Raw genomic sequence first — 25,780 nt, 5'->3', positions numbered from 1 at the left:
GTTTAATTTTCGGAAATTCTGTTCGTCTATTTCAAACTCTCATTAATCGATTTTTGTGTTATCGACATATAAAAACATTCATCAGTGAGCTATATTTTTTTAAGCTCGATGTTAGACGTCTAATATTTCGTATTACTACGATTCAAAATGCATAATGGCAAATGTAATGCATTTTGAGCAATAGAATGCACAAATTGATCCGTCTCGTCAGCCGATTGCGTTTCGATTTTCCTGACTGTTTCGGGAATTACGTTCAACGGTCCATCGAGGGCATTCTCGCGGAAATGACTTTTTTACTCCCTCGAGAGAATTTCGCTCGCGAGGGACGCGTTACCAGTGGGTAGCCAATTGCGAGTTCGGGATGCATCTCGTTGCGGTAGGTCCGGATCGCGAAAAGTGCTTCCGAAATGCTGGATTTGGGTTGAGGGCAATTTCCCCACTTCCGGACCTGGAAGTTCATCTCTCTCTATGAAATTTTTCTCCTGGTACCCTAGTCTCGTTTTTTGATTTTTACTCGAGTGCTGACCCGTCGATAATTAATCACGGAATTAATTCCGGTCTCAACGAAGTCATCGTTTTTTTCGTTTCGGGTGCCGAATTTTTACGGGTATATAACATTGGTGGTCGGGCTTTGCCCGATTATCTTGGCCCAATGCTGAAAATATCATCGGTACATGTTAGGGCTGATATTGGCCCAATGTTTAATTAAACCATGGCCAATGCAGATATTCCTACATGTCTGATTCTCGAGTGGGCCAATCGTTTGTCGGCTTTTTATAAAACTGCTTCATTTTTCGATGTTGGCCCGACGTTTGGTCCAATATTGCCTGCACGGTCAAACGAATTTCGCTCATATGTCGAAATGGCTCCGTGTTGAAAGGGTTAGGCTGAGGATGTAATTTCGATATCGGCTCTAACATGTACCGATGGTATTTTCAACATTGGGCCAAGATAATCAAGCGAGGGTCGATTATTTTGTTGTTATCACGTGGAATAGTTCACTTATTCAATCGATCAATTTTCGCTGAAAGAATAAAACATATTTCTCTGTAATACGTTTGAATTTGACTGCCTCGGTAACACGTTTAAATTCCATTGCCTCTGTAATAAGAATGAATAAAATATATTTCTCTGTAATACGATTAAATTTCACTGCCTCGGTAATGCGTTTAAATTTCACTGCCTCTGTAATAAGAAAGAATAAAATATATATCTCTGTAACACGTGTAAATTTTACTGCCTCGAGTTTCCGTCAGATTCTTGAATTTGTTTAGAGAAAGGTTGAACCTTCCGGCGAGCAATCGAACACTGTACGTTTTCGCAAAAAACCACGAGAAATACTGTAATGGTAAATTTGCCCGGGAACATTTTCCCAATTAACTTGATTCCCCTTCGGGGAATTTATCCTCTCTTTTCTCCTGTTTCTAATTTAATTGAATACCGGGAAAATGATTCAGCGAGACAGGAGGTTCATTTTAAAGCAGATTTACCGACGTCGTTTTCTGCTTTCACCGGCGTCTTCCTTTCGTACGAGTGACCGTTCACTTGCACTCTCCACTAAAATCTTCTCTCGTTGATTTTCTTTTGCCACCACTCAAGCGGAAGAGAGAAATTCAGACCGTCAATGGGACTGCAATTGCGAAGTTCAATACCTCGGTCATACCATGTACCGAATCGACGTTCCGAAATTAACGCTGTCGCACGGTCAATAATTACCTTCTTCCACTTCTTTTACATTTTTCTTATCTTCCTTTTTCTTTGATTTCTTTCCCTTTCTCTTTAAAAAAAAAAATGGTAGCGAAAGGACGTGCAGATCGATTGCCTTCGGGTTTTAGCATATTGATCGGTTCGGCACCTATTACAGGTGAACGTTTGGTAATTCATGGTTCCTTTCTACTTTCGTTAACGTTTCTCCATCTTATTCCGACTTAGAGGAAATTCCAACTGCGAGATAGATTTTTTTTTTTATTTATATTTAGCATTGCCGGTAGATTATTCTCTGACAATAGAATTCTTTTCGCCGTGTCAAATCTTTTTAGAACTTTGAGTAATTAATGTGAAGTGAAACCCTCTTCAAATCAGTCGATTCATATACAACACTTTTTTTTAAGGGTGTTAGACCAAACTGTCCGAAACTTTGACACATCACTCTTGATCATCTAAGAATTGTCCTGACACATTCAAAATTTGGATTTTTGGAAAACATTTTTTAACTCTGCCCAGACCAGAACTAAAATGGCGTCGAGCTCTCATATTTCGATCAATATACAATTATCGAAGGCTCTGATATGAGAAATGAAAGTGTCAGGACAATTTTACGACAATTTAGAACACTCTGGTAATCGATAAACTCGCATTTCAACGGGATAAAGGCAAAAAAAGTGTTGTATGCGCTTCTATGCTAAAACGACGGGAATGCGAGGTCTCGGAGTGAAATTTTAATTGATCTGGAAATCACAGATGGCACAAGGTGTCCCTCTGCAGTCAATTAGGGCCCCAGAAAGCATGAATTCAGAGGATTTCTGGAGTTTTACTTCGATTTCTTGATATTTATTGTACGAAAACGACAGGTGGAGTATGCCATTTGGTACAATATCCAATATAACTCGATACAGCTGTTAATATAAAAACGAACGTCGACAACGTAGGCATTTAGAAAAATCTTTATCGACGTCGATCAAGTTCCTCGACGTTTTTCACTTCACCTTAAGCAAGGTGTTTCCTTCCTCTGTGACAATAAGTAATTAATGCCGGGACAGCAGGAGTTTCTCAGGAACGCAGCAATTTCCTAATCCAGGAAAGTGATTTCCGACTTGACGTAATTCCACGATGACTTGTAGACTCACTTGTCGCGGTTGTCGGAGAATGCTTATCGGCTTCGTAGTTGCATATTATTTTTATCTTTCTCTCTCTCTCCTAGGTTTATCGCGCTTTATCCAATTCTGAACATTGCGTATACCCAGGAGTCGACAAGCCTCGTTGATTGCGACCTCAACATCATTTCTAGAGCTCGTGGTCAGCTCCAATTCTATCGAGTTACAACACTCGTGATAACTATATTAATATTTGCATAATCTAGATTATTACCGAGGTGGTTGTTATAGGCGCGAGGTATAACTGTTAGCAAGATAATATACCTAGGAATAATTCAGAGGCTGTGGTAGGCCGAGGGAATTAATTCGAATAAGTTAACAACATTTAGTATAGACTACGATATCAGGTCTCCCTCTTTGCTGGCAAAGTCGTATTAATTATTTATAGCTGCTGTTAATTAGATCGCCCGTTTTTCTGTTCTACAAGGATATCGAGATACGAGGTAGAAGGCGTTGAACTTTTATTTTCAAGAGAACGGTTCAGCGAATCGTGACTTCTTGACGGCTTCGATCATTATCCCATTCCCGTCAATTTTCCGAAAGTACTCTTTGCAAGTGCATCATCGTCGCCATTGTCCTCTGCGTAATCATAATAGTTAAGTCAATTCGCATCGAAGTACAGTTATGGGCTCACCCAGATTATCGTACGGAGCACAATGGATCGTTAGTTAAAAAGCGGAGTATAGTGAATCTTGGGAAGAGACTTTCCTCTTTGCTGGCAGAATGGTTATCAACCATTCTTTCAAAATTGCGAGATTTGAGGCGATAGTTGAGCATTTTCTTTTTTCTTTTTTTTTTCTTTTTTTTTATGAATTTTCTTGTGATTCCATAATTTGCACATGTAAGTTCGCAATGTCATGAGAAGAGTTCGATTCGGAAAGTGACATGCCTTTCTTTAATAATTAATTATTCTTTATATTCAATTTTGTTTTAGTATTGATACAATTTGCGTAAACGTTTCTGATAACGTTGGTGCATTACTCTCGGTTAATTATTAACATCTACGGCGAAATAAAAATAATATAAATAAAAAACAAGATAATTGTCCGCAAGGGAATCGATACCTAACGCGCCAGGACATTTCGTGAAAAATTAAGAACACATAATACCAAGTACTGATCAACAGAAATGTATAACATATGTTATAAATTTCTTACACATGTGTACTAAATTTATAATATATACGTTATACATTTTATTTGAAGATATGTTATAAAATTATAATATGTTTCTTTAACAGTGAACAATATTTCACTTAGCTTGGTCATTCTTATTCCACGATTACCGGACAGTACTTTGATACATTTTTTTTTTTTTCGAGATGCCACATTACGACGAATAATTTTTGGTCTCATTAACTGATATCGTTTGATTCGCGGTTATTCCTCTTAATTATTTGGCCCGGGCATCGTTATCGAAATCATAGGTAATCTTTAATCGACTCACCTCGAAGTAGAGTTGCTGGCGCATCGAGACCTTATATAGAGCACACTGATCGCGATCGTGAAGAGAGAGAGAATGGGAACGCGGTAAAGAGTCCTCGAGGCCGTAAGGAGAAAGAGGAGCATCGCTGTAAACTGCAGCTTCCTGGTGAAGCAAACCGGAAGTGAACTGGGAGGGTACCACTGGCCTCCAAGGTGAAGAGATCCCACGACAAGTCGAGGCCATGATGCACAGAATCAGTATCACTTTGTTGCGCTTCATTGTTCACGGTCTGGGAAAAAAAAGAGAAGTTATCATTAAATTACGACACATGCAGATTAAATGACACGGCGCTGGAAATAATTTTTCTACTACATCTGGCTTGGATTGTCATCAGCATAGAGTCTCAGCTCGGCAGAGTTCTGCGCCAAGTACATATACACACAAAATATGCATATTTCTCCGCGAAGGCCATTTTTTTACTGTATATTTGCCGTAAGTCCCGCAACTATTCATTTTGAAACCTTCTTAAGGGATTCACGTAGGTGGTGAAAGTACTATTTTTACAATAACTAATTCTTTTGGATCTGTTGTCGATATTTAGTGGACACTGAGTTCTTTTAAAAATACATCAAGGTCTCTCCCAGGCAAGACATTCGTCATTCTCAATAGCACCTTTTGCTAATTTTGAAGGAAATTATATACTAGTTGATATAGGGTCGATTACCAATTAATTGTCGGTTTCTTAATTAATAATCGAAGGGGAATGCTGGCTGCGGCTAAAAGTCGAGCTTTTGGTCGCGTGGATTTTAAATGGTAGGATACGTGAAGGATTGTCTTATTTATTGTCACGGTTGAGCAGTCGGTGATCGCAGGAAAAAGTCGATCAGTCGGGGTCATTACTCGGTGACTAATCATGACATGACTAGTCATGACTCCGTGGATCGAAGGAGAAAAAAGGAGTGTCTCCGTGCAATCCTGTCACTCGATCTGCAGGTCGATCGAAAGTCGATCTCTTATGCGAGTGCATGTGTCACGTCACGAGGCGCAGTTTCCCTATTTTGGAAATAGGTACTTACGCACAAGTTGGTATTTTAATTCCTTGACCACTGTCCAACGTAAATCCGCCTGCTTTGGGGAAAAAAAATCTCTCTGGATTAGTCGATCTTAAATAAGGGGTGCGACCTACAAGGAAGCGGAAGAGTTTCACTTTCGTGGCCTGTCGTCGATGTTGCATTTCCCAAGAATGGCCAAAATCTAAAATTTCGCGCGTAAATGGTTTTCTGCATTTCTCTCTGCATACTTTTTTTATGCTCCTTTGCGTGCCATTTATTCAGAAAAATTCAGCCTAAAAATGTTTCATTTTCAATGATAATTTTCGTTGATGTTGCATTTCCCAAGAATGGCCAAAATCCAAGATTTTGCGCGGAAACATTTTTTCCCTTCATTTTTCTCCGCATATTTTTTTATGCTCCTTTGCGTGCCATTTATTAAGAAAAATTCAGCTTAAAAGTGTTTCATTTTGAATGATGATTTTCGTTGATGTTGCATTTCCCAATAATGGCTAAAATCTAAGATTTCACGCGGAAACTGTTTTCTTCATTTTTCTCTGCATATTTTTTTTATGCTCCTTTGCGTGCCATTTATTCAGAAAAATTCAACCTAAAACGGTTTCATTTTGAATGATGATTTTCGTCGATGTTGCATTCCCCAAGAATGGCCAAAATCTATGATTTCGGGCGGAAACAATTTTTCTCTTCATTTTTCTCCACATATTTTTGTTATGCTCCTTTGCGCGCCATTTATTCAGAATAATTCAGCCTAAAAATGTCTTTTTTTCTCTCTCTCTTTTCCGAAGCATCGATTACCGTTTCATTTTGCCGAAACCTTTCGGAAATTTTCCTCGTAAAAGTTGCGGTAATCTTTGCATAATTCCCTTGCCCGGCGTCGATCGTGTGCAACATTTACACCGAAGAGGTATGCATAATGGACCGACTTGCCCTAGGTTTTCCATGAATAATCAAAATTCAGTTTTACGTCTTCGAATTTCATCATCGGTACAGTTGCAGCCGGTAAATGGCTCGTGAAATTTCCTTGATTTATTGGCTAGATCCTAACGAGGCCTTGAGTAAATCGACGCTGCCACCGCTTTTTGCTAGGAATATTCAATATCTGCATCGCGTGGTGCATATTGCAGAAATTCCTTTCTTGATTGCTGATTTATACGTCACGCCTCGCATGCGAGTCCTTCGCGTGAGAAAATTCCGGCTTTAAGCAATTCATTTCATTTCAATTGCAAACCAATTAGCCCCGGCCATTTTTCGGCTATCACCCTATTGTTTGCATTTTTTTTATACTTAATCTTCTATCTCCCACGATCCACCTTCGCGTTTGAAATGTCTCATCGGTAGCAGTTTTGTTCATTACCCTCGTTTGCGAAGTGGGTTTCCGAATAAATAACATATACTAATAAATTTCCAATCTCTATCAATTATTCAGGAGTTTCCGCCAGCGATGCCTAGACGGGCCGATCAACGGCGAATAAATGCATTCATCGATTACTCTCGGTGAAATTCCGACAATTGTTTATAGACTCTCGCGTTCGTATCCTACACGTGCGAAATTTCGACGTTCAAATCAATGGGAGTTTGCAGTCAATTAGATTCAATTAGAGCTCGTTTCACTACGTCTGGTTGAAAGAGGTTTATTCGAAATTTGTTGTTGAACTACCCTAGTAGCACGAAATATTTCTCCTATATTTTCTATATATTTAACGAATATCCTACATTTTGTTAATATTTAACAGACATTTGAAATATTTGCAAAACGTTTACTTTAGAATATTATCCCTATAATATTTATATAATACTAGCTCCACGTGTTTTCATAATATTCTTCTACCAGATATACAAAACATTTAGTTTCATTTTAATACAAGTATTTTTTAAATATTCGCCAAGTGCATTATAAAGTTTGAAAAATACTTAAAATCACAATCACACGTTCTGCTCCCATAATGAAATAACGGGACGAAAATATTAGAAAAATGTCTCGTGTTTTATTGATACCAAATGAAGTGTCCGACAGCAGTAGTGAAGTAAAAAATGTATTTTTATTACGTGTTCATAAATTAAAAAATATAATTTCTATATATGTTTATAAATTATTGAAACTAAATATGTCATTGAGATTCTCAACAAATATTTCAGATATTTTCGAATGAAATCTACAAGAAATGTTAAAAAATCTGTCGCTTGAGATATTTAGCAGAGATTAGAAAGAAATATTTAGAAATTATTCTATGCTACTAGGGTATGTTCAATACTACCACCCAATCAAAGATTACTGAATCTGTAAAATGTTCGCGAAGCGCCGACATACTTGCATTCACCTGAGAAACGTACCTGCACAACCTTACATACTCAAATGAGATATTTAATTAACACTTTAAAAACTTCAATTACCGTACATTCTTATTTCTATTCATTTCATATTTAATTCTTGTTGAAAAAAAGAAAAAAAAAGATTGCGAACATGATACCGAAGTAACTTTTGTGTGAAATTATATCAACCGGGTAACCAAATTTGTGAAACAATTATTTTCTATTTTTTCTTCGTGTTATATGCATCCGTAATTAAATATATTCTTGCTGTTTAAGGTGTAACGTGGAAGTTTATCGCCGAATTTAATTTGTCACGGGCTTCATGGGGTTGATTAAATTGATACAAATTAGTCGAGAACTCAATTTAGTTGCCAACTTTTCATCTCGAGAAGAATTTTCTACTCGGGCAGGGGTCACGAGGTGTAACCGGGAATTACAATTAAGTGGCGACAATTTACGAGGGAATGGCCGGTTACGTCTGGTCGGCCTATACTGGCGACTTTAAAGGCAAGATCACAATTAGGTCGACTTCTTGCGTGCCGATCGATCACCAATCAGCCTGAAGGAACGACCGACCGATTGATGCCTTCGAGCAGGAAAGAGACGGGAAAGAAACTGGTCCTCTCATTTCTTACATCACTTTCTACCGCTTCCATCTGATACCACCTAACAGACGGACGTAATGTTTAATTAGTCACCAGAATTCAAGATCTCTCAGGAACAGCTGATTAATAGCAACGAACGAGTCTCTAAATTTATCACATTTACCCAAGGACGGGAAATAATCGTATCTTGCAATTATTTTCACAAAGAATTTCTTTTAACTGTTTTAAAATTGTCCAATGCAAATAATAGCATTTTTTTTTACCTAAACGGGCTTAAAAAAGTGTCATAGGTAACTAACGTTTTTCCGATTTAGGTACGTTCACTTGATTTCTTAGATTAAACAATTGTACAACTTCGGAAAACGTCGGCTTGGCAGCAAAGAAGTCCATTGTATTGTTGCACGTTTCCTGCCTAATCTTTTTTTTTTAGCGAGTCCCTTTGTGTCGAAAGCTCGGATTGGCATCCCGATGGCTCTTTTATTCCTGAGATAGTCGTGCTCCAGTTTGCTGGATCGTGAATCAAGCTGGGAAGCGATCTTATAGATCCGCGATAATAAAGGGTTTCCTTTTAGCACCATTAACTACTTTTTACAGCTTCTACAATAGTAGGATGTGCCATTATAGAGTCGTGACTGAAGCGTCACTTTTTAACTATCATCCGATGGTCAATAACCGGGTGATAAGAAAAGTTACTTTAGATAACTTTCCATTTCATTCTCGTTATTTCAGATGATTTCCACGATTTCGCAATCTTCTTTTAATAAGACGGATGGGATATTCTTTTGCGAGATAAACGCGCTATCTGGTTATGGCGATCGTTCCGCGTTATATCGGAATTCGGGAAAGTGGATTATATATATATATTTTTTCGCCGTAAAAAAAAATATCGTTCCTTAAACGATATAATCTTGCAGCTAGCAATCTGGCGGTTCGGGTTAATGGCACGTTAAGGTTTCATAAAATTCGGAATTAGTGTTTCCGCCATTCCGGCAGAAATGCACGTGAGATAGGGGACAAGAAAATGGAAACGCACCGCAACGCGTTTTGACCGCGTTCCTGTTGTTAATTTAATTTTCCGCAAGGTTTCCCGAATGGGAAGGTCAAACAATTGACGCCCGATCTTCTCGCAAAAACTGTACGTGTTATTATCGATGAAAAGCGGGAAAATGAAGAAATAACGCGCTATCGTTAGAAGGGTGTCTTTACTTAACGAGAATAATTTGCTTTGGCAGTATAATTGTTTACGAGTTGTAATTGCGAGTCGCGCGGTCACCGTAAAAGGGCTTTGGTCGTCAATCATCTTTTTAACGATCAACCAGGTCGCTTTCGAAGCTCATTCACCTGCCTTTGAATCGTTAAGTCTTCTCCCTTGGTCTTGCTTTTCTTCGCAATTGAGTTTCGGTATATGACTTAAACGAAAATAACGATAATGTCATCGCAAGATTTCTTTGCAATTAATAATTAGCTTCAGTATGGAAAGTTTCTCTATATACAAATTGACAATGCTATGTTTATAATTAAATATAAACAGTTCGTATATGTTTATTACGCTTGAAACGTATGACATAAATTCAGTAAAAAGGGTGTAGCCTTCGCTAGAAACGTAAGAAAAACTCCTTTCCATAGATTTAGTACTTTATTTACTTATGTGTTTAATTTTACGCGAGTTACGAATAATTTTTTTCTCCTTTGGTGTTGCTTTTCTTCTTAATTGAATTTCGGTGTATGACTTAAACGAAAATGACAATAATGTCATCGCAAGATTTCTTTGCAGTTAATAATTAGCTTCAGTATGGAAAGTTTCTCTATATACAAATTGACAATGGTATGTTTATAATTAAATATAAACAGTTTGTATATGTTTATTACGTTTGAAACGTAAGACATAAATTCAGGGAAAGGGGTTTAGCCTTCGCTTGAAACGTAAGAAAAACTCCTTTCCATAGGTTTAGTATTTTATTTATTTATGTGTGTTGCTTTTCTTCGCAATTGAGTTTCGGTGTATGACTTAAACGAAAATGACAATAATGTCATCGCAAGATTTCTTTGCAGTTAATAATTAGCTTTAGTACGGAAAGTTTCTCTATATACAAAACGACAATGGTATATTTAGAATTAAATATAAACAGTTTCTACATGTTTATTACGTTTGAAACGTAAGACATAAATTCAGGGAAAAGGGTGTAGCCTTCACTTGAAACGCAAGAAAACTCCTTTCCGATGATTTAATATCTTATTTATTTATGTGTGTAATTTTACGCGAGTTACGAATAACTTTCTTTATGACTTTACTCCTGCAATTCAACGCGTGGGTTTTATTGTCTTTTGCAGATTGTGCAAGTGGGCCACGTTTTGTTTTCTTATTTCATATTAGAAATCACGTAATTCTGTAAAACTCCCTGAATATTACGTGAATTTTTTTTTTTTTATATATATACATTGTTGTTGACTAGTATTTTTCCGTGATTTCTACTAAACGGGCATTTTTGTGCATTGCGAGAAAATTGTTCCGAAATCAGGGGCAAGTGTAATTCTTCGTTTACACTGTACACAACTGGTTATTAAACGTTCCCATCAGATGTTGCACCATAACGAGTTTAACTCGGCCACTTGTACGGTGTTCCTATGTACGCAAACGAACGTACCATTAAACCCGAAAGGGGATATTGCCGCGTTGAAAATGGGCCGAAAGATTTATGGTTTTTTCCTAACGTAAGTTCCTATTATTAGTATTAGTTTCTAAAGTAAGTATCCTATTATTAGAGCTACTAGAGCCTCCAGGCTTTGAATCTCACAACCTAGATGTCGAACAAAAAAATAATAAGAGAGAAGGAACGCGCTTCTGTAGGAATGTTGATAAAAAATGTAAAAGAAAGGAAAACGCGAATTAGTAACCATAGTAACCATAGTAACCATCGATTGTAGGGACGTAAGTAACTATACCATGAGTTACAAGAATTCCAGTCATCGGCTTTTCAGACTTAGCGTTTATATGGACAAAAATATATGTAAATTATGATATTGTGTATAAAATTATCGGTCGGCTTTACTAGTGATTTTTTTTATTTATGGGACCAGTAAGAAACTCTAATATCTCAAATATTTCGGAGCACATGTTAAAAAGAGATTTGATATTAGGAATATGATCCGTAGATGGAATATTAAAAAAGGGTGACCGAATTTTAGTGATTGACAGGTCTCGAAACCTCATGGGGACATGGGTCGATCGATTAGTTCGATATACAGACGATATGTGGACAATCCTCGATCTAGTTTTCCGATAATACGGTTGTCCTGGGATGCGCACATAGAGGAGGCACCTCATGATAATTCGAGCATAACGCCGGAAGTGAACCAATTTAACGTGTCATTACACGAAACAACCGAGACCGCCACAAAACGGAGCAATCGAGAATAATCGAATGACTTTGATCGACCATTCTCGAGTAGTTCCTACATTTCTTCCTTGAAAGTAGAAGTATGAGGCAGATATGAAGGGTAATATTGCCCTGATTGGGTATCAATAAGATCCGGAAGAAAGTACATATTCTTGGCAGTGCAAAGTACGATACGTAAAATTATTGAAATCATGGTAAAAAAATATATAACACAATGACGTTGAAACAAGTTATACCCTCCCCTAGACTAATATAGTTGCTGAATATTAATTTAACATTTTACGCATAACCCACTACGTAATTTCTACGTGAACTAATAACATTGCTGAATTATTTGTCAAGCAGAAATAGAGAATAGAAATAGGTAATATTCCTTCCATGGAGTGCTAGAAAATGTTAAGTTGCATGTTAATTACGTTGGATTTTTAACGTATGTACATGTTATCTGGCGCAAATGTATTTGGCTCAGAGCTCTATCTTGATTGTTGATACAACAAAGTTAAAATAAAATAACCGTTTACAAAGACTGAAGAGCCGTTTTGCACAATCAATCAAACGACACATAAAGAAACTTGGTGCACTCAGAATGCGTTAATACGACTGCTCGGTGATTTATTCATTTCAATGAGTTTCCACGTGTAAGTACCATTCTATACACGTGGTCACATAAATTGAAGTGCGCTCTCGGTAAGGGTCATGCCCCTTTGCATTGACTCTGAAATGTTATATCCTTATTGTTAGATAGGGCAACAAAGTATCTAAAAATTCATCAAATGAATACAAATTCGTATGAATTTGTTGAAAGAAAATAGCCTGGCATTTCCATCAGGGACACAAATATATAACATTCTGTATAAATTGCAGTGGACTTTTAGCCTGCAAATTATACAGTAAAGTGGCAATTAAGTGACGCTTTGAAACACTTTACGAGCTGTTTAACGCGATCAATCAAATGACACAGAGATGCTTGACCGTTCGGCGCACTTGGAATTCGTTAATACGACTGCTCGACGATTTATACATTGCAATGAGTTTGCACGTGTAAGTACTACTCTGTACACGTAGGCACATAAATTGAAGCACGCTCTCGGTAGGAACCACACCTCTCGGTACTCCGGTGATCTGTCAAAGTCACGTGGTCGATCCTGGTTTGCGTTGAAACGTTTCCACAATCCTATTTTCTCGTGTCAAACGTGTAACCGAGTGTTTATTTCGACGGGAAGTCTGTTTCACATCCGTGCCACGAGCTTCCGTTCTGTTTCCTTAATGGCCCGAGAGATTGGTAGTCGAAAGAAGAGAGGGAAAAAAAAAGAACGAGAGAAAGTGTGGGGTAAAATAAGAAAAGAAGTGAAATATTAAACTCGACTCGACAGAAAGCGATTAGGTTTAATCTGAGACGATGTCGTCGAGTTTAAACATCATCTCTCTCGTTTCAATCATTGATACATGGTTTTTCTCTTTCCCCGTTTAATCATATCATTTTAATTAAATATGTTTGGAATTTAAATGAACACCGTTGGCGGTGTATTGTGGATAATTTATTCGTGTGAATTCTTTTCATTGCTACATTTACTATTGTGATTAATTTCTTAATAGGTCATGCACTTGCCGTCTAATGGAATAAGTCATTTGTTCTTAATTTCGTGCCAATCACTCTGAGTCGGATGAAACGCTTCGATTGAATGTTTTGATCGGAACCGAGAGAAACGGCGGAAATCCATTTCTTTGTCCGGAAATTTGAAAATTAAAAAAAAGAGGCTTATCAAAATTTGCGCGCCGCGGAACGAAAGGAACAAAAAACTGCTGCTGGTGCAGTGTATCGAAAAATATTTCTCTTGTATTAAATCGGAATAGTAATTTTTCACTCGAAACAACTCGTTGCGAATATACGATGTATGCTGTATTGCGTGTATCGTACCTGGATACTATTATTTCTCACTACGCATTGCACATTATCTATTAAAGAAAAATGTTAGACGAGTTCTTGGGGGCATTTTTCTCAGACATAGATGTAACAAATAATGTTTTGCTCGTCATAGCAATTGCTGGAATTTATTATATTTCTAAATGGTCGAGTTCCCCTGAGGTGTAAATGGCGGACGTTTCCAGGCCGCAAAATCGAACTTATCGATTTTAGTGGTCGCGATTCGACAGGACCGCCCGCGAATTCCCAAAATGTCGGTTAAGCTGGGTCAGTTCTGGGCGGTTTCGAATTTGACAGTAAATTGCCAATTCGCCGGGCTTATCGCGAATTGCACTGACAAAAGTCCGCCAAATCGAGGTGCTTCAATGACAAAGACTCGGTTGGAACTATTTCCCATAGTCACGGGACGTTCGCAATTGGCGGCCTTGTTTTGAAAAATCTATCCATTGAATATCATAAATATTGAACGCAAAACTGTCCCGATCAAGATGCGTCAGTTTATGGCGATGGCACAGAGAGTTGGTTTAAAGTGCTGGGATTTTGATGTCTCATAAAAATGTCGATGACATTTTTGATTCAGGATACAGCTGTATATTAGGAATATCGATTGGCCAAAGTCGTATACAAAATACGATTAACTATTTTCAATTGCCTTGGAAAGGAAATATGAGATACAAGTCGGAAATGTGTCGCCATAGTTTGGGTGTCACGTGCCGTGTCAAGTGATATCCGAGTGCACCGTTTACGAGTTTTCGAAAATTGGAGCACACCCTGTCGATCCCTCCGAAGGCATATCTCTACATTTTTGAAAAGCTTCCCGGGCGCGTTACCAATTTGTAAAAAACCAGAACATTTGTCGGTAGGTTGAACGATTTGTGACCCAGAATGTCGATTTTAATGCTGGGCAGTCCGATTAGACGTACACAAAAAAAAAATCATCCTTTCTGATAAAAAAAAGTTTCTAACTTTTTTCGGTAAAAAGTTACAGCGTTTCTCTTTCATTCTTCCCATAAAATCAACTTTCCCCCCGACTAAGTCCCCCCTACATCTCACGCAATCCGACAATATCCCTCGACCTACAAAAAAATTAATAAATATCTGTAAAACATCCCCCCAATTATAATCTCTGAATATGTGCCGTGCAATCCGTGCCTTCATTTTTTTTTACCGCGCAATTTTCTCTTCGACACGCTCGCCATTGATCGCCCATCGATACGTAAATTGTTCACAGAAAATTTTCGACGTAGAGTAGAAAAGTAAAATTAAAACTGTCCCTTCTTCCCCGAAGGCTCGGCGCATGCGCGCGAGTCAACTCGTTCGGTGGAGGTGTCGATACATCGAAGGGGCAACTCACCAGGCAAAACGGAGGGAAGTCGAAACGTCGGGAAATCCAAAAATTTAGAACTTAACACTAGAATTACCAAGACCAGACAAAATGATTGGTTTCAAATGGCCCATCCTATACAAAAAAAAAATCCGCCGGTAGTTCTAGTGTTAAGCGAATAATCGGATGGACCGGAAACGAATAAATCTCGAGGTCGAGAAAGTCTCGAAAATCGAAAAGTAGCGTGGCGAGATCGATCCTCGCACTCTCGAAACTGACGGGGAACTGCTTATCCGCAATGGCCAGCGTATACTAAGTGGAGTTACATTTTTACTGCACAATATCCTCTTCGATACGCTTATCAATATCGATACGTAAATTGTTCACAGAAAGTTTCGACGTAGAGTAGAAAAGCAAAATGAAAACTATCCTATCTTCCCCTAAGGCTCGGCGCATGCGCGCCAGTTAACTCGTTGGGTGAAGGTGTCGATATCTCGAAGGGGCAACTCACCAGGAAAAACGGAGGGAAGCCCAAACGTCGGGAAATCCAAAAATTCGGAACTTAAGCGAATGATCGGATGAGCCGGAAACGGATAAAACTCGGGGCCGAGAAAGTCTCGAAAGTCGAAAAGTAGCGTGGCGAGATCGATCCTCGCACTCTCGAAACTGACGGGGAACTGCCTATCCGCTGTGGCCGGCGTATACTTAGCGGAGTTAAGTCAAGAGGGACCTCTCCTACCAGCGCCTTTTGCTTCACTTGCACTCTCGACGGAGATATACCTCGCGGTGTGCGTTACTCCGCTCCGTGTACGCACGCGTGCACGTGTACACTGGTGTAAATTCGTGTATACCTGTACGCACGCGCATGCACACTCGTGTAGACTCGTGTATACCTGTGCGCACAAAGGTAGCCAGAGCACCTTGTGGACGCGCACGCGATAACACACGCTAGAGGATCGCGGACACGCACGCGATAACACACGCTGAAGGATCTCGGACACGCTTGTGGACCCGCGTGTCTCTTTTTAAGGCCTAGGCTCGAGTGAACGTCTTTTGATCTCGATTGGGACACGCGTGACCGAGGAACTCCACCCGCGGATGACGTTGTCGAAGTTGCGGAGATTCTGTCGTCCGGAATACTCCTTTTCATTGTTGGATTAATGGAATACTCGCATTGACAACCCTAGAAATGGGTACTAGACATGGGAAATGGGTAAGGGTGAATACCGATAAGAACATTATATACCAAGCAAGTGATGATGTATTTTAAATTTAGAACAAGCTTTACTCAACACATTGTTCTTCAAACTAGGAATTTTTATAGTAGGAATCTTCTTATGACAGTTCTCTTGACAGTTTGTATGAACATTCAACTACAGTGGTAATTTAGCGACTTGTTCATAAGCTGATCGAGCAACGTTCTCCGAATTCTCATGGGAGAGTAGTGAACTTGATATGTATTTTTTGTATTCATTTGTAATATGATGACGTGAAAAAAAAGAATGACTTAATTTCCATTTAAAGGTTTCAACAAAACGCTACTACCCCAGTAGCACAGAATGATTTTGTAAATATTTCTTTGTAATCTTTGCTAAATATCTCGAGCGACAGATTTTTTAAGATCTCTTGTAGATTTCATTCGAAGATGTGTGAAATATTTCTTGAAAATCTCAATGACATTTAGTTTCAATAATTTATAAACATATNTGAATATTATAGAGATAATATTTTAAAGTAAACGTTTTGCAAATATTTCAAATGTCTGCTAAATTTTTACAAAGTATATGATATCCGTTAAATATATTGAAAATATAGGACAAATATTTTGTGCTACTAGGGTATAGTGGCCTTTTTGATTACCATGTTCTCAAAGCAATAGATGAATATTTCGCGATCGAACTGTCCGTACAGGAGATGCGCTCTGAAAGCTGAATTATCCGTAGGCAGAGGATTGATCGGCCAAAACGATCCGGTATTACTTAATCCATACGAAATCGATGACATATTATATGCGTCATTCAGTACCAGTATCCAAAACTGTCCATGACGCATCATCTGATCATGAACAGGAATTCGATACTTAAAAAAGATTCTGGCTTTCGGTTGCAAGCTTGCGACAAGATCACGGTTTCAAGTGCGTTAATGTACTAAAAGAAAGGTATATATAAAGAGTGTAAATAATTGAAATAATTGCCGAAATCGACGAGTGGCAGATTTTCAGCTATTGCATCCGATACGGTAGTTTAGTTAATTCCTTAAAAAAAATATTGTGCAAGTAATCTCTTGGCACCAGCGTTAGTTGAATAATTCACCCTGATTGCCAAAAAAAAAGTCCTACAAATCAGAGAGTGATATATATTGTTTAAAACATTGTACAGAGTGGGAAAATGTTCTCGTTCTGTCTCAAAACGTGTGAAGGCTTATGTGCGGTCTAAAGGTGAACATTTTCAACATTTGTTGAACATAACTTTCTGGGCCACTTTTGATGTATTGCGTTGATAATTGTTTCGTTTGAATACATTTCAATTGTCATTTTTAATTTTGTACGGGAACTTATTCCTCCCTCTGTAAGGAATTAATTACCGAGTTAAGGGCATAGTCTCATTTCGTTATTTCAAACGTTATGCGTGATTATCGGACGCGCATAACTTGATTTTTTGGCGTTGCAGCATTTTTTTTTATCAGCTTTGTATATCGAAGACTCATCTTTTGATTAGTTCCACCTTAACTTCCTACATCGTCAAGTTATCCATTTCCGTAAGACTGGAAAGCGACGTGATTATTCAACAGCAGAGTACCGACGACGCCGTAATAATGTTTGATAATCGATCATAGACCATCGATCATCATCATCATAGAGATCATCGATGATGCAGGATGAAAGTACCGAATGGAAATTCAATGGTGATTCGATTGCAAGTGCAGATAACCATTTGCTCTCAGTAGTGCAATGTAGTTTGTAGGTTAACAGCATTTTTTCTCGATCAATTCCGTTTCTACCAGGCAGTAACACAGGAATGAGATAATGTCGCTTTTATTACCGAACTCCAGAGAAAAGTGTCGGGCAGAATTTTTCCACCATTTTCGGCATTCCCGTTCCTTCTGATTGTTTGAATTGACGTAATTAATAATGCATTTCTAAGCAAATTACATTTATGATGTACGGTTTTAAGTAAACCTTGGAACGACGTTCAAGATCAATGGACGTTGTAAAGTCCTTTCCTGGCATATATAAAATGGTTTATTAATTACGGGTATTGTTCATGCGATCTAAAGTAACAAAGTGGGTCCGATTGTCTGGTTGGACGTTTTGGAATGTTATTAATAAATAGGTTACGATCGCATGTTTATACAATGCTCGCCGTAGAAATCTTTTCAGTCGCTGCGAGATACTGGAAATCTTGTTAACAGAGGGACTGTAACAATATTGGCCCTCGGGATTTATACTAATGAACTAAAGTTTATTAAAGACATCCTCGCGGACGGTAGATTCGTTATACAATTCTGCATTCTTCCGGTAATGAATATTCTCCAATTAACTATCCGCCGTTCAAGATTTGCAGTCTCCATTTTGCGGGTCCGGTAAATTGCACCCGGTGGATTAATAAATCCCACTGTGAACCTTGCACCGTGACAGTGTTATTGCAGCCGTGCATACTTTTATTTATTTATCGATAAAAACGGAAAGGCAAACTCAATGAACCCTTGGTACTCGCTCGGCACGTAAATTAAATATTCACGTACATTAAAAATTCACGCTCTAATATCTTAATCGTTATATCTCAGTCAAGTCAAAAAAGGCGATCGCTGAATCGACAGTTAATTCTCAATTAATTATTCATTAACTCTACATAAGCCCACTACAAGTAATAACAGAGTAAAAGATCTTCCATGAACATTAAATCTTCACGTTACTTTTTCGTTTATATTATCAGTGCAGTAAAATGAGCTGCCTTATTGCATTTCATATTTTTTATAATTAATGTCTATTGGGACCCTTTTAGGTAGAGGGGCGACTGTTTGATGAGTACTCGCCTTTACGAATTTATTACCTCTAATTAGAGTGCCAAAGATATATGTCGGGAGTAATACGTGCGCTCGATCGACGACAGATTTTATCGACGCGATATCAAGGAGTATCGACTAACTCCCACACGTATCTGGGCGTGATTGCACATTGCACTTCTCGATTTTCCCGCCCACGCCGTACGCATTCTTCTCCTTCTCTTTTCTGCTATTACGAGGGCACTACTCTCGATTCTCGCGACAATCGATTCTACGCACGCGCGAATTGCGTGTTCGATACGTGTCCCCGAGTAATTCGATAAATCGACGGCTTATCCGACAAAATAATGATCGATTCCCCGTCCGCTTGTCTTCGTAGAAAACAATCACGGAAATCGATAGATCTCAGCGGACTTATATTGCATTTCCGTAATAAATGTGATAAATCCAATTTTCTGTCATTAACAGTCATTATTGGGAGAGAGAAAAAAGTGGGAATTATTTTTCTTAAGCTTTCCATAATAAATGTTATTTTCTCTTCCGGAACGATTCAATCAATTCTTTATACCTTACCGTGGTTCCAGTCAATCGCTCTTCAGTAATAACTGAGAAATAATAAGCCGGTCTTCCGATCCTCTGTCCTTTTATTCCTTTGCATAGGATAAACGGTATTCCTTAGCCGATTCCATTTTCTTTATGTTCTTAACCCTATGAACACGGAGCCATTTCGACGTATGGGCGAAACTCGTCTGACCGTGCAGGCAATATTCGACCAAACGTTGGGAATACTGAGCTCGGTATACTTATGTCAATAATTTGTTTTGGGTCTTAGAGCCGTATAAATGGACCCAAATTAAGTCCGTTTCACGGTAGAGGATTTTGTCTGGAAAGTCTCGGGGCCTGAAACTGGAGTATCCTTTCGTAAAAGTTTGTCCGTAAAAGCCAATAAACCCGCGTATAGAGAGTACCGGACAGAGTAAACGACTCGTCGACCGAATTCCGGATAGACAGGGGAACGGGACTGTTTTGCATGTCGAACGCGAAACGACAGTGAACTCCTCGCATTAATATTAATGCCATTCAGCGAACGCGAATGTAAGCTCGCCTGGTGGAGGAGATCGACCTTCCGGGACATAATATTGCCATGGACCATGCCAACAATACACAGTAACCTCATATCGCTTCTAACGAACCCATGACCGGATTTGGAAACAAAGTTCCTTTCCTTGTCTCATTTTTCTCATCTAACTCGCTTGCAACGATTATTAATGCTTTTATTAAACGTGAACTTGCGCTCGCCTGGTTGAGGAGATGGACCTTCTAGGATTAATAATATGGCTGTGGATCGTGTAATCAGTACAGCAACTTGACGATGTACCTCTTGATGGTGAAGTTGAAGAACAAAGTCATCGCCCTGTTCCCGTTTTTCATTTATAGGTGCATATTAAAATCTGCATTGACAGCGAATTTCAGCCCGTTTAATTGGGATTATTAATAATGTTGACGTGGGCTGTGGAAATAATGCAGAAAATATTCGGTGACATCTCGTATTATCCAATGATCGAATTAATGTGCAAGGTTACCTCCTTTTCGTTGTTTAACGCATTTATCAATTTGAATTTAATTTATTTTCATTTATCTTGCATTTATTAAATGTGAATTTGAAGCCCTTCTGGACGGGGAGATAGATCTTTCAAAGCACAATATTGTCATGGATCGTGAAAATAATACGGGAATTCAATGACGGCCACAAAAGTGAATGGGGAATTTTAAAGCAAAGTTAACATGTTCGATTTTTCATTTATAGAAGTGTGTCAATACAATTACCAAACGCGAATTTCAGCCCGTCTTGTAGAGAAGATCGATGTTCCGTGCATAATATTAATATGGACCATGTACGTAATATGGAAACGAATATATCCTCGCGCCTAAAAAAGTGGCAATAAAATTGCATAACAAAGTTGCCTACTCGTTTTCATCTTCTACATTCAGTTTTTAGGAAGATGTCAGAGAAGAGTGTATAGAATAAACTTGGTAAAAGAAATTGATTTTGCGATGCAAACCGATCGTTGAGTCATATTTGGTTATAGTAACAAATATTGTTATGAACCATGCACCTCATATGGACACGAATATATCCTCGCGCTTAAAAAAGTGGCGATAAAACTGCATAACAAAGTTGCCTCCTCGTTTTCATCTTCTATATTGTCAGTTTTTAGGAAGAAGTCAGAGAAGAGTGTATAGAATCAACTTGGGAAAAGAAATTGATTTTACGATGCAAACCGATCGTTGAGTCATATTTGGCTATAGTGCTCTTCACAATGGTGGGCGGAAAAACTTTCACCAGAGGTTCGTCGTTGGCAGGACGAGCACGTTTTGGACCTTTTTCATAAAAGGAGAACAAGGGTAACCCGAATGGACTTAACGGGACCGCGAAAATAATCCGTGAAACGAGATCGGCCTTTCATCTCCGCCGATTCTTCGAAAAGTAACCTAACTTCTTCTCAGTTACGTGAATATTAATCCGATAAGCTGTGGCAATAATTGATCGTCCACGTCGAACATCCGATAGTACCGTTCAATAACAATTTCTCATACAAGCATACCGAATTATCATGCGTATGCGTTACCATTCTCATGAATTATTAATATTTTATGTGAAATTGACCAAACTCAACATTTGGTGAAGAAGAAAAGGGACCTCTTTTTAAATGGTCACGGATGGGTGTTTTCTTCTCTGTAATAATTCCCCGTGTGCAAGAAGTTTACCGTTTTCCAGAACAACGTGGACGCGGAAAAGTGGCTTCGAAATTGGTAACAATATTTACTGGGTGTAATTATGTCGCTGTTCGAAGCGAGGCGAATCTCTTTATTAACTGGTTTTCCGTGCCGAGGGAAACGGTATCCTAATTCAGAATTAATTATAACTGGGAATTGTTTCGCTCTCGAATTATAACGAACACAATTGAAATGTAGGAACGGAGTCGGAGCGAGTAGACAGGCTAATGATATACGTAATTTGCATGAACGGGAAAGAGACGTTTAAATAAAATTAGCCCCGCCTCTCGGTATCTCGACTGTTCCAGTTTTGCGTGCTGGTGACATTTGTCATAATTCCAATCGAATGTACAAAACTCCCTTACGTGTATTTTCAATTATTCCAATCGCACACGTAGGATTATTAATAACCCGATAAAATATATAGACAGGATATTAGAGAACAGAATAATGTACAATTGTGTCGAATTGTTTTACAGAGATGCTCTCTTCTTCCTATCCTCTCTTTACAATTTAATATCGTTTGTTTGCCATTTAGTACTACCGGGAAATATTCGGAACGCTTGATTCTTCATTCAAATTCTTCCGTTTAAATTTAATATCCGGTACATGTTTATTATCACGGGAACAATGTGTTTGTGTTAGATCGTATTTATTTAATTTCTCCTTTAGAAAATTTATATTCCGGCGGCACTTTTGTTTAAGTGGCCCTTGGTGGATCTTCCTTTTAAGTAGGGCATTACTCGGACTACCGACTTACGTGCTTCAATTTTTTTTTTTCTCCATCTATCTCAGTCTTATCAATGCAAGTGCAGATTGCGGGATAACCTTGCGGAACCTGTCATTACTCCTGCCGTGTTATTACTTGCCCGTCCGTCCGTTATGTCAGCTTTAAATGTTATCCGGAGAAACTGAGATGAATGCAACCTCGAGCATTCCCACGATCATGTGCAACACTGCGAGAACAATTGCCCCATATCGCTCACTCAAAGCATCATTGTCTTCTTTATCCGTAATGATCACTTTGACACAATCGAGCCTCGGAAATTGCCACTTCGCGGAAATCGTTATAATTTCACCGATCCCTGAATCCAAAGATTGGTTTGATTTTGTTTCTCGATTTTTTAATACGATCAGGCTCTATTAATTAATAGTAAGAACGTTTATTATTCAATTACTTCCGACTTCTTTACAAAAGCCAAATAAATCTCGCTTTGATGAACTAATTTCTTAAAATCGATTATTGATTGTCATTTTGCAATGGTTCCTTGTTAATATATTAAATTGGTTCCTTGTTAATATGTTAAATATGTTATGGTAAGAACATTTATTGTTCAATTACTTCCGCCTTTTTTAACAAAACACAAATAAATCTCACCTTGATGAACTAATTTCTTAAGGTCGATTATTGATTGTCATTTTGCAATGGTTCCTTGTTAATATGTTTAATTCGTTCGTCGATTAATTATAGTCAGATCTACTAATTAGAATTAAAAGTTTCAATGTTTCCATGGGATTTTCATCTTAATCATTTGATTTATTAATGTTAATTAAAGAATCTTTGTCTTGGTCACAATGGAATGTAATAGAGTAACTGGTTGTTACGGTTTACGTTTTTTTAGTGCGCGGTAACGAATGGCATAACTGTGTAATTTCATGCATTGCCTATTGGTAATCATTATGCCAAGTGTTTCTTTTTACAGGAAAGTGCTTCGTACTTTCATACCAATGACTCCCCATTTTCTCTTTACAACTCTCCATACGTCAATGAACACGTACGAGCACACTCTAACGTAAGATAATACGTACAATCACGTAATAATTCAACATTCAAATGGAATTGCGCCATTGCGAGATCACTTTGATAGCAAAGCGGATTATCTTCGATTCTTTTTGCACTCGAGTCACGGACAATCTCAATTTGCACTTGTCTCAATCGATCATAATATGACTTACATAATTGCATTGCACCGGTCATTGCGTGAGAAATCTAATGCTCAACAATTTCCCTAAAAGTATCCAAGACAAATCGGTAGTAATGCTGAAAATAATTGCAAGTACGTTCGCGAAGTTCGATTTATTATTCTTAGTTATTAATTTCATAGTCATTTTAATAATCTCCTTATTTTTTCCCTTGTAATCAAATTACATACTGTGCGAACGAGAGTCGACTCGTTGTTTAATATTCCACGTTTTATGATATAAATTTCAATAATAGCTTACACGTTCTCATTGCACCGGTGAATGTACGATAATTGCAAGAGATCACGAGTCTTGCGTCTCCCTCTTAATCGTTCATTCCAGTACAGTTCATTGTACACTATATTTCGAGTTAATGATCTCTCGGCAACATCTAAGACAGAATTCTTTTTGTGCAATAAGCCATAACAGATTGGAACAGGATGCTGGATAAATATGGCGGTCCAGAGCCGGACAAGCCGTTTAATAAGAATTTCTATTCCCACTCTCTATGTCTTCATAAGCTCCCCTTATATGTATCTAATTATATACAAGCATTGTATGGACGTCCTTCTGAAAAAAAAAAGACCTAGTTAAAATTGCTTCATACCAACAAGCGTAAATGACTATTGCGAAAGCTCTGAAATATGCGACGATCTTTTCTGAGGTAATTTCAGCGGCCTTGAATTCCATACTGCAGCTTTGTATAATAAACAGGAAAGTGAACAGGGTGGATAATCAATGAACAAAAAGGCTTATTGAGAATTAAATAATAAATTCGATATACTCACCAAGGATTAATGGAGATCGTCTACTTCGTGGGAAATGTGTCCCTAAAAAATTCAAATAATCTACATTCTATCTGGAATAATTTTTTGAACGAGACCGAATATGAATTTAATATAAGAATTTGAGTGGTTTGAAATTCCAGGGTACAGAGATTTCTTCTGCATGTACTGGATGGTAGGTACATGGTATTAACGTGCGGTGTTCGAGAATTCTCACAAAACAGAATTTATTTCTTCTCTCTTTTTTGCCAGGAGAAAGAAAAAAAACAGGAAATAAGCGACTTAATAGCCGTTTCTATGTGAGGTACCTCTTTAAACGAGCCTGCAACCGAATGTAACATTAGCCTTTCGATCTCCTTCCAGTACAGTAAATTCATGCGAAACTTTCTTTCAAGAGAGACTCTGCGTCGGTCGTTTTTTAAACCTGTCAATCGGGATATCCTTCCGCAGAATTTGATTAGCATAAATATGCCTCTTACGGAAGAACATTGGTCCTTTGAGATTAAAGAATAATATCGATGGTGGCTTCGTTTATCCAGGCATGCTCGTTACACGACACTTCCGCGTGCCTTGGCACCTGTATACACGCATGAAAATAATTGAAAATAAATTTACAAAGCAGATTTTCAAGAGTTTACGAGCAGGCCGATATGTAAATCTGGCAGTTATCCGGTGTTATTAGCCGATAAATAGAAACAGGTGAATACCAATCGGTAGAAATCATTGATTTTAGTTTCCCTGGAATAGTAAGTCACTCGTTTTTATCCGGCTTATGCTTTTAGATATGGGCTTGGGTTTAATTCATTAATCCACGTAATGAAGGATCAACCGATTTAAACGAAAGTGAGCCGTCCCCGCTGGACTTAATTATTTTTATTTGCACTTTTTAAATTCCTCCAACTGGTGGAAAGAGTTTGCGAAGCAGATGGAGGAATTTCCGCCTCCGTAACGACCGTGCTGCGAAAAAATGGCGTTTCACCTGGGTCGACTGCATATTTTCAACAATAAACATTAGAAATTGGCCTTAATTGGCCTGGGCTCTTGCCGGCACTCCCAAGAGCCTCGTTGCACTTTGATTGAGCGAGGAGAATGGGGAATGTCCTTAATAAGGATCACCCCGGGACCTTTTTAACGTTGTTTTGGAATCTTTCCTTGTAATAGCCTCTCGTCGATCGTATAAAAAATCTCCGGATAATTGGCTTAATCACGGTAACCCGCGCATGATTCAGAGTTGTCTCTAATTATGAAAAATTGGGATATTGAGTGTGTTTTTTTGAAGATTTTCCCAAGAAAAGGGTTAACCAAGAACACTTAGTTTTCG

At 38.3% G+C, this 25,780-nt stretch overlaps 2 protein-coding genes across 6 annotated transcripts in view; one reads left to right on the top strand and one right to left on the bottom strand.

Moving 5' to 3' along the window:
- LOC105702210 overlaps nt 1-15,581 on the bottom strand; it is a 29,164-nt gene extending 13,583 nt beyond the window's left edge. Inside the window, exons 1-2 of one of the 2 annotated variants that reach the window (XM_012429591.2) lie at nt 15,441-15,581; nt 4,320-4,587 (exon numbers count right to left, since the gene is read on the bottom strand). In XM_012429591.2, the coding sequence (XP_012285014.1) occupies nt 4,320-4,577 (258 nt within the window). In that variant the 5' untranslated portion in view covers nt 4,578-4,587; nt 15,441-15,581. Of the gene's footprint in view, nt 1-4,319; nt 4,588-14,959; nt 15,189-15,440 lie in introns of those variants that run through there. The other variant, XM_012429592.2, reaches the window with a different exon arrangement.
- LOC105702209 (coiled-coil domain-containing protein AGAP005037) overlaps nt 1-25,780 on the top strand; it is a 114,841-nt gene that overhangs the window by 21,800 nt on the left and 67,261 nt on the right. The gene's annotated exons all lie outside the window — the stretch shown is intronic.

The sequence above is a fragment of the Orussus abietinus genome, unplaced genomic scaffold (genome assembly GCF_000612105.2).
Source record: "Orussus abietinus isolate OABI.00-Male unplaced genomic scaffold, Oabi_2.0 scaffold99, whole genome shotgun sequence".
NCBI classification, from domain to species: Eukaryota; Metazoa; Arthropoda; class Insecta; order Hymenoptera; family Orussidae; genus Orussus; species Orussus abietinus.
The sequence above is the reverse complement of the archived record's forward strand: the minus strand, read 5'-3'. Positions and strand labels throughout refer to the sequence as shown.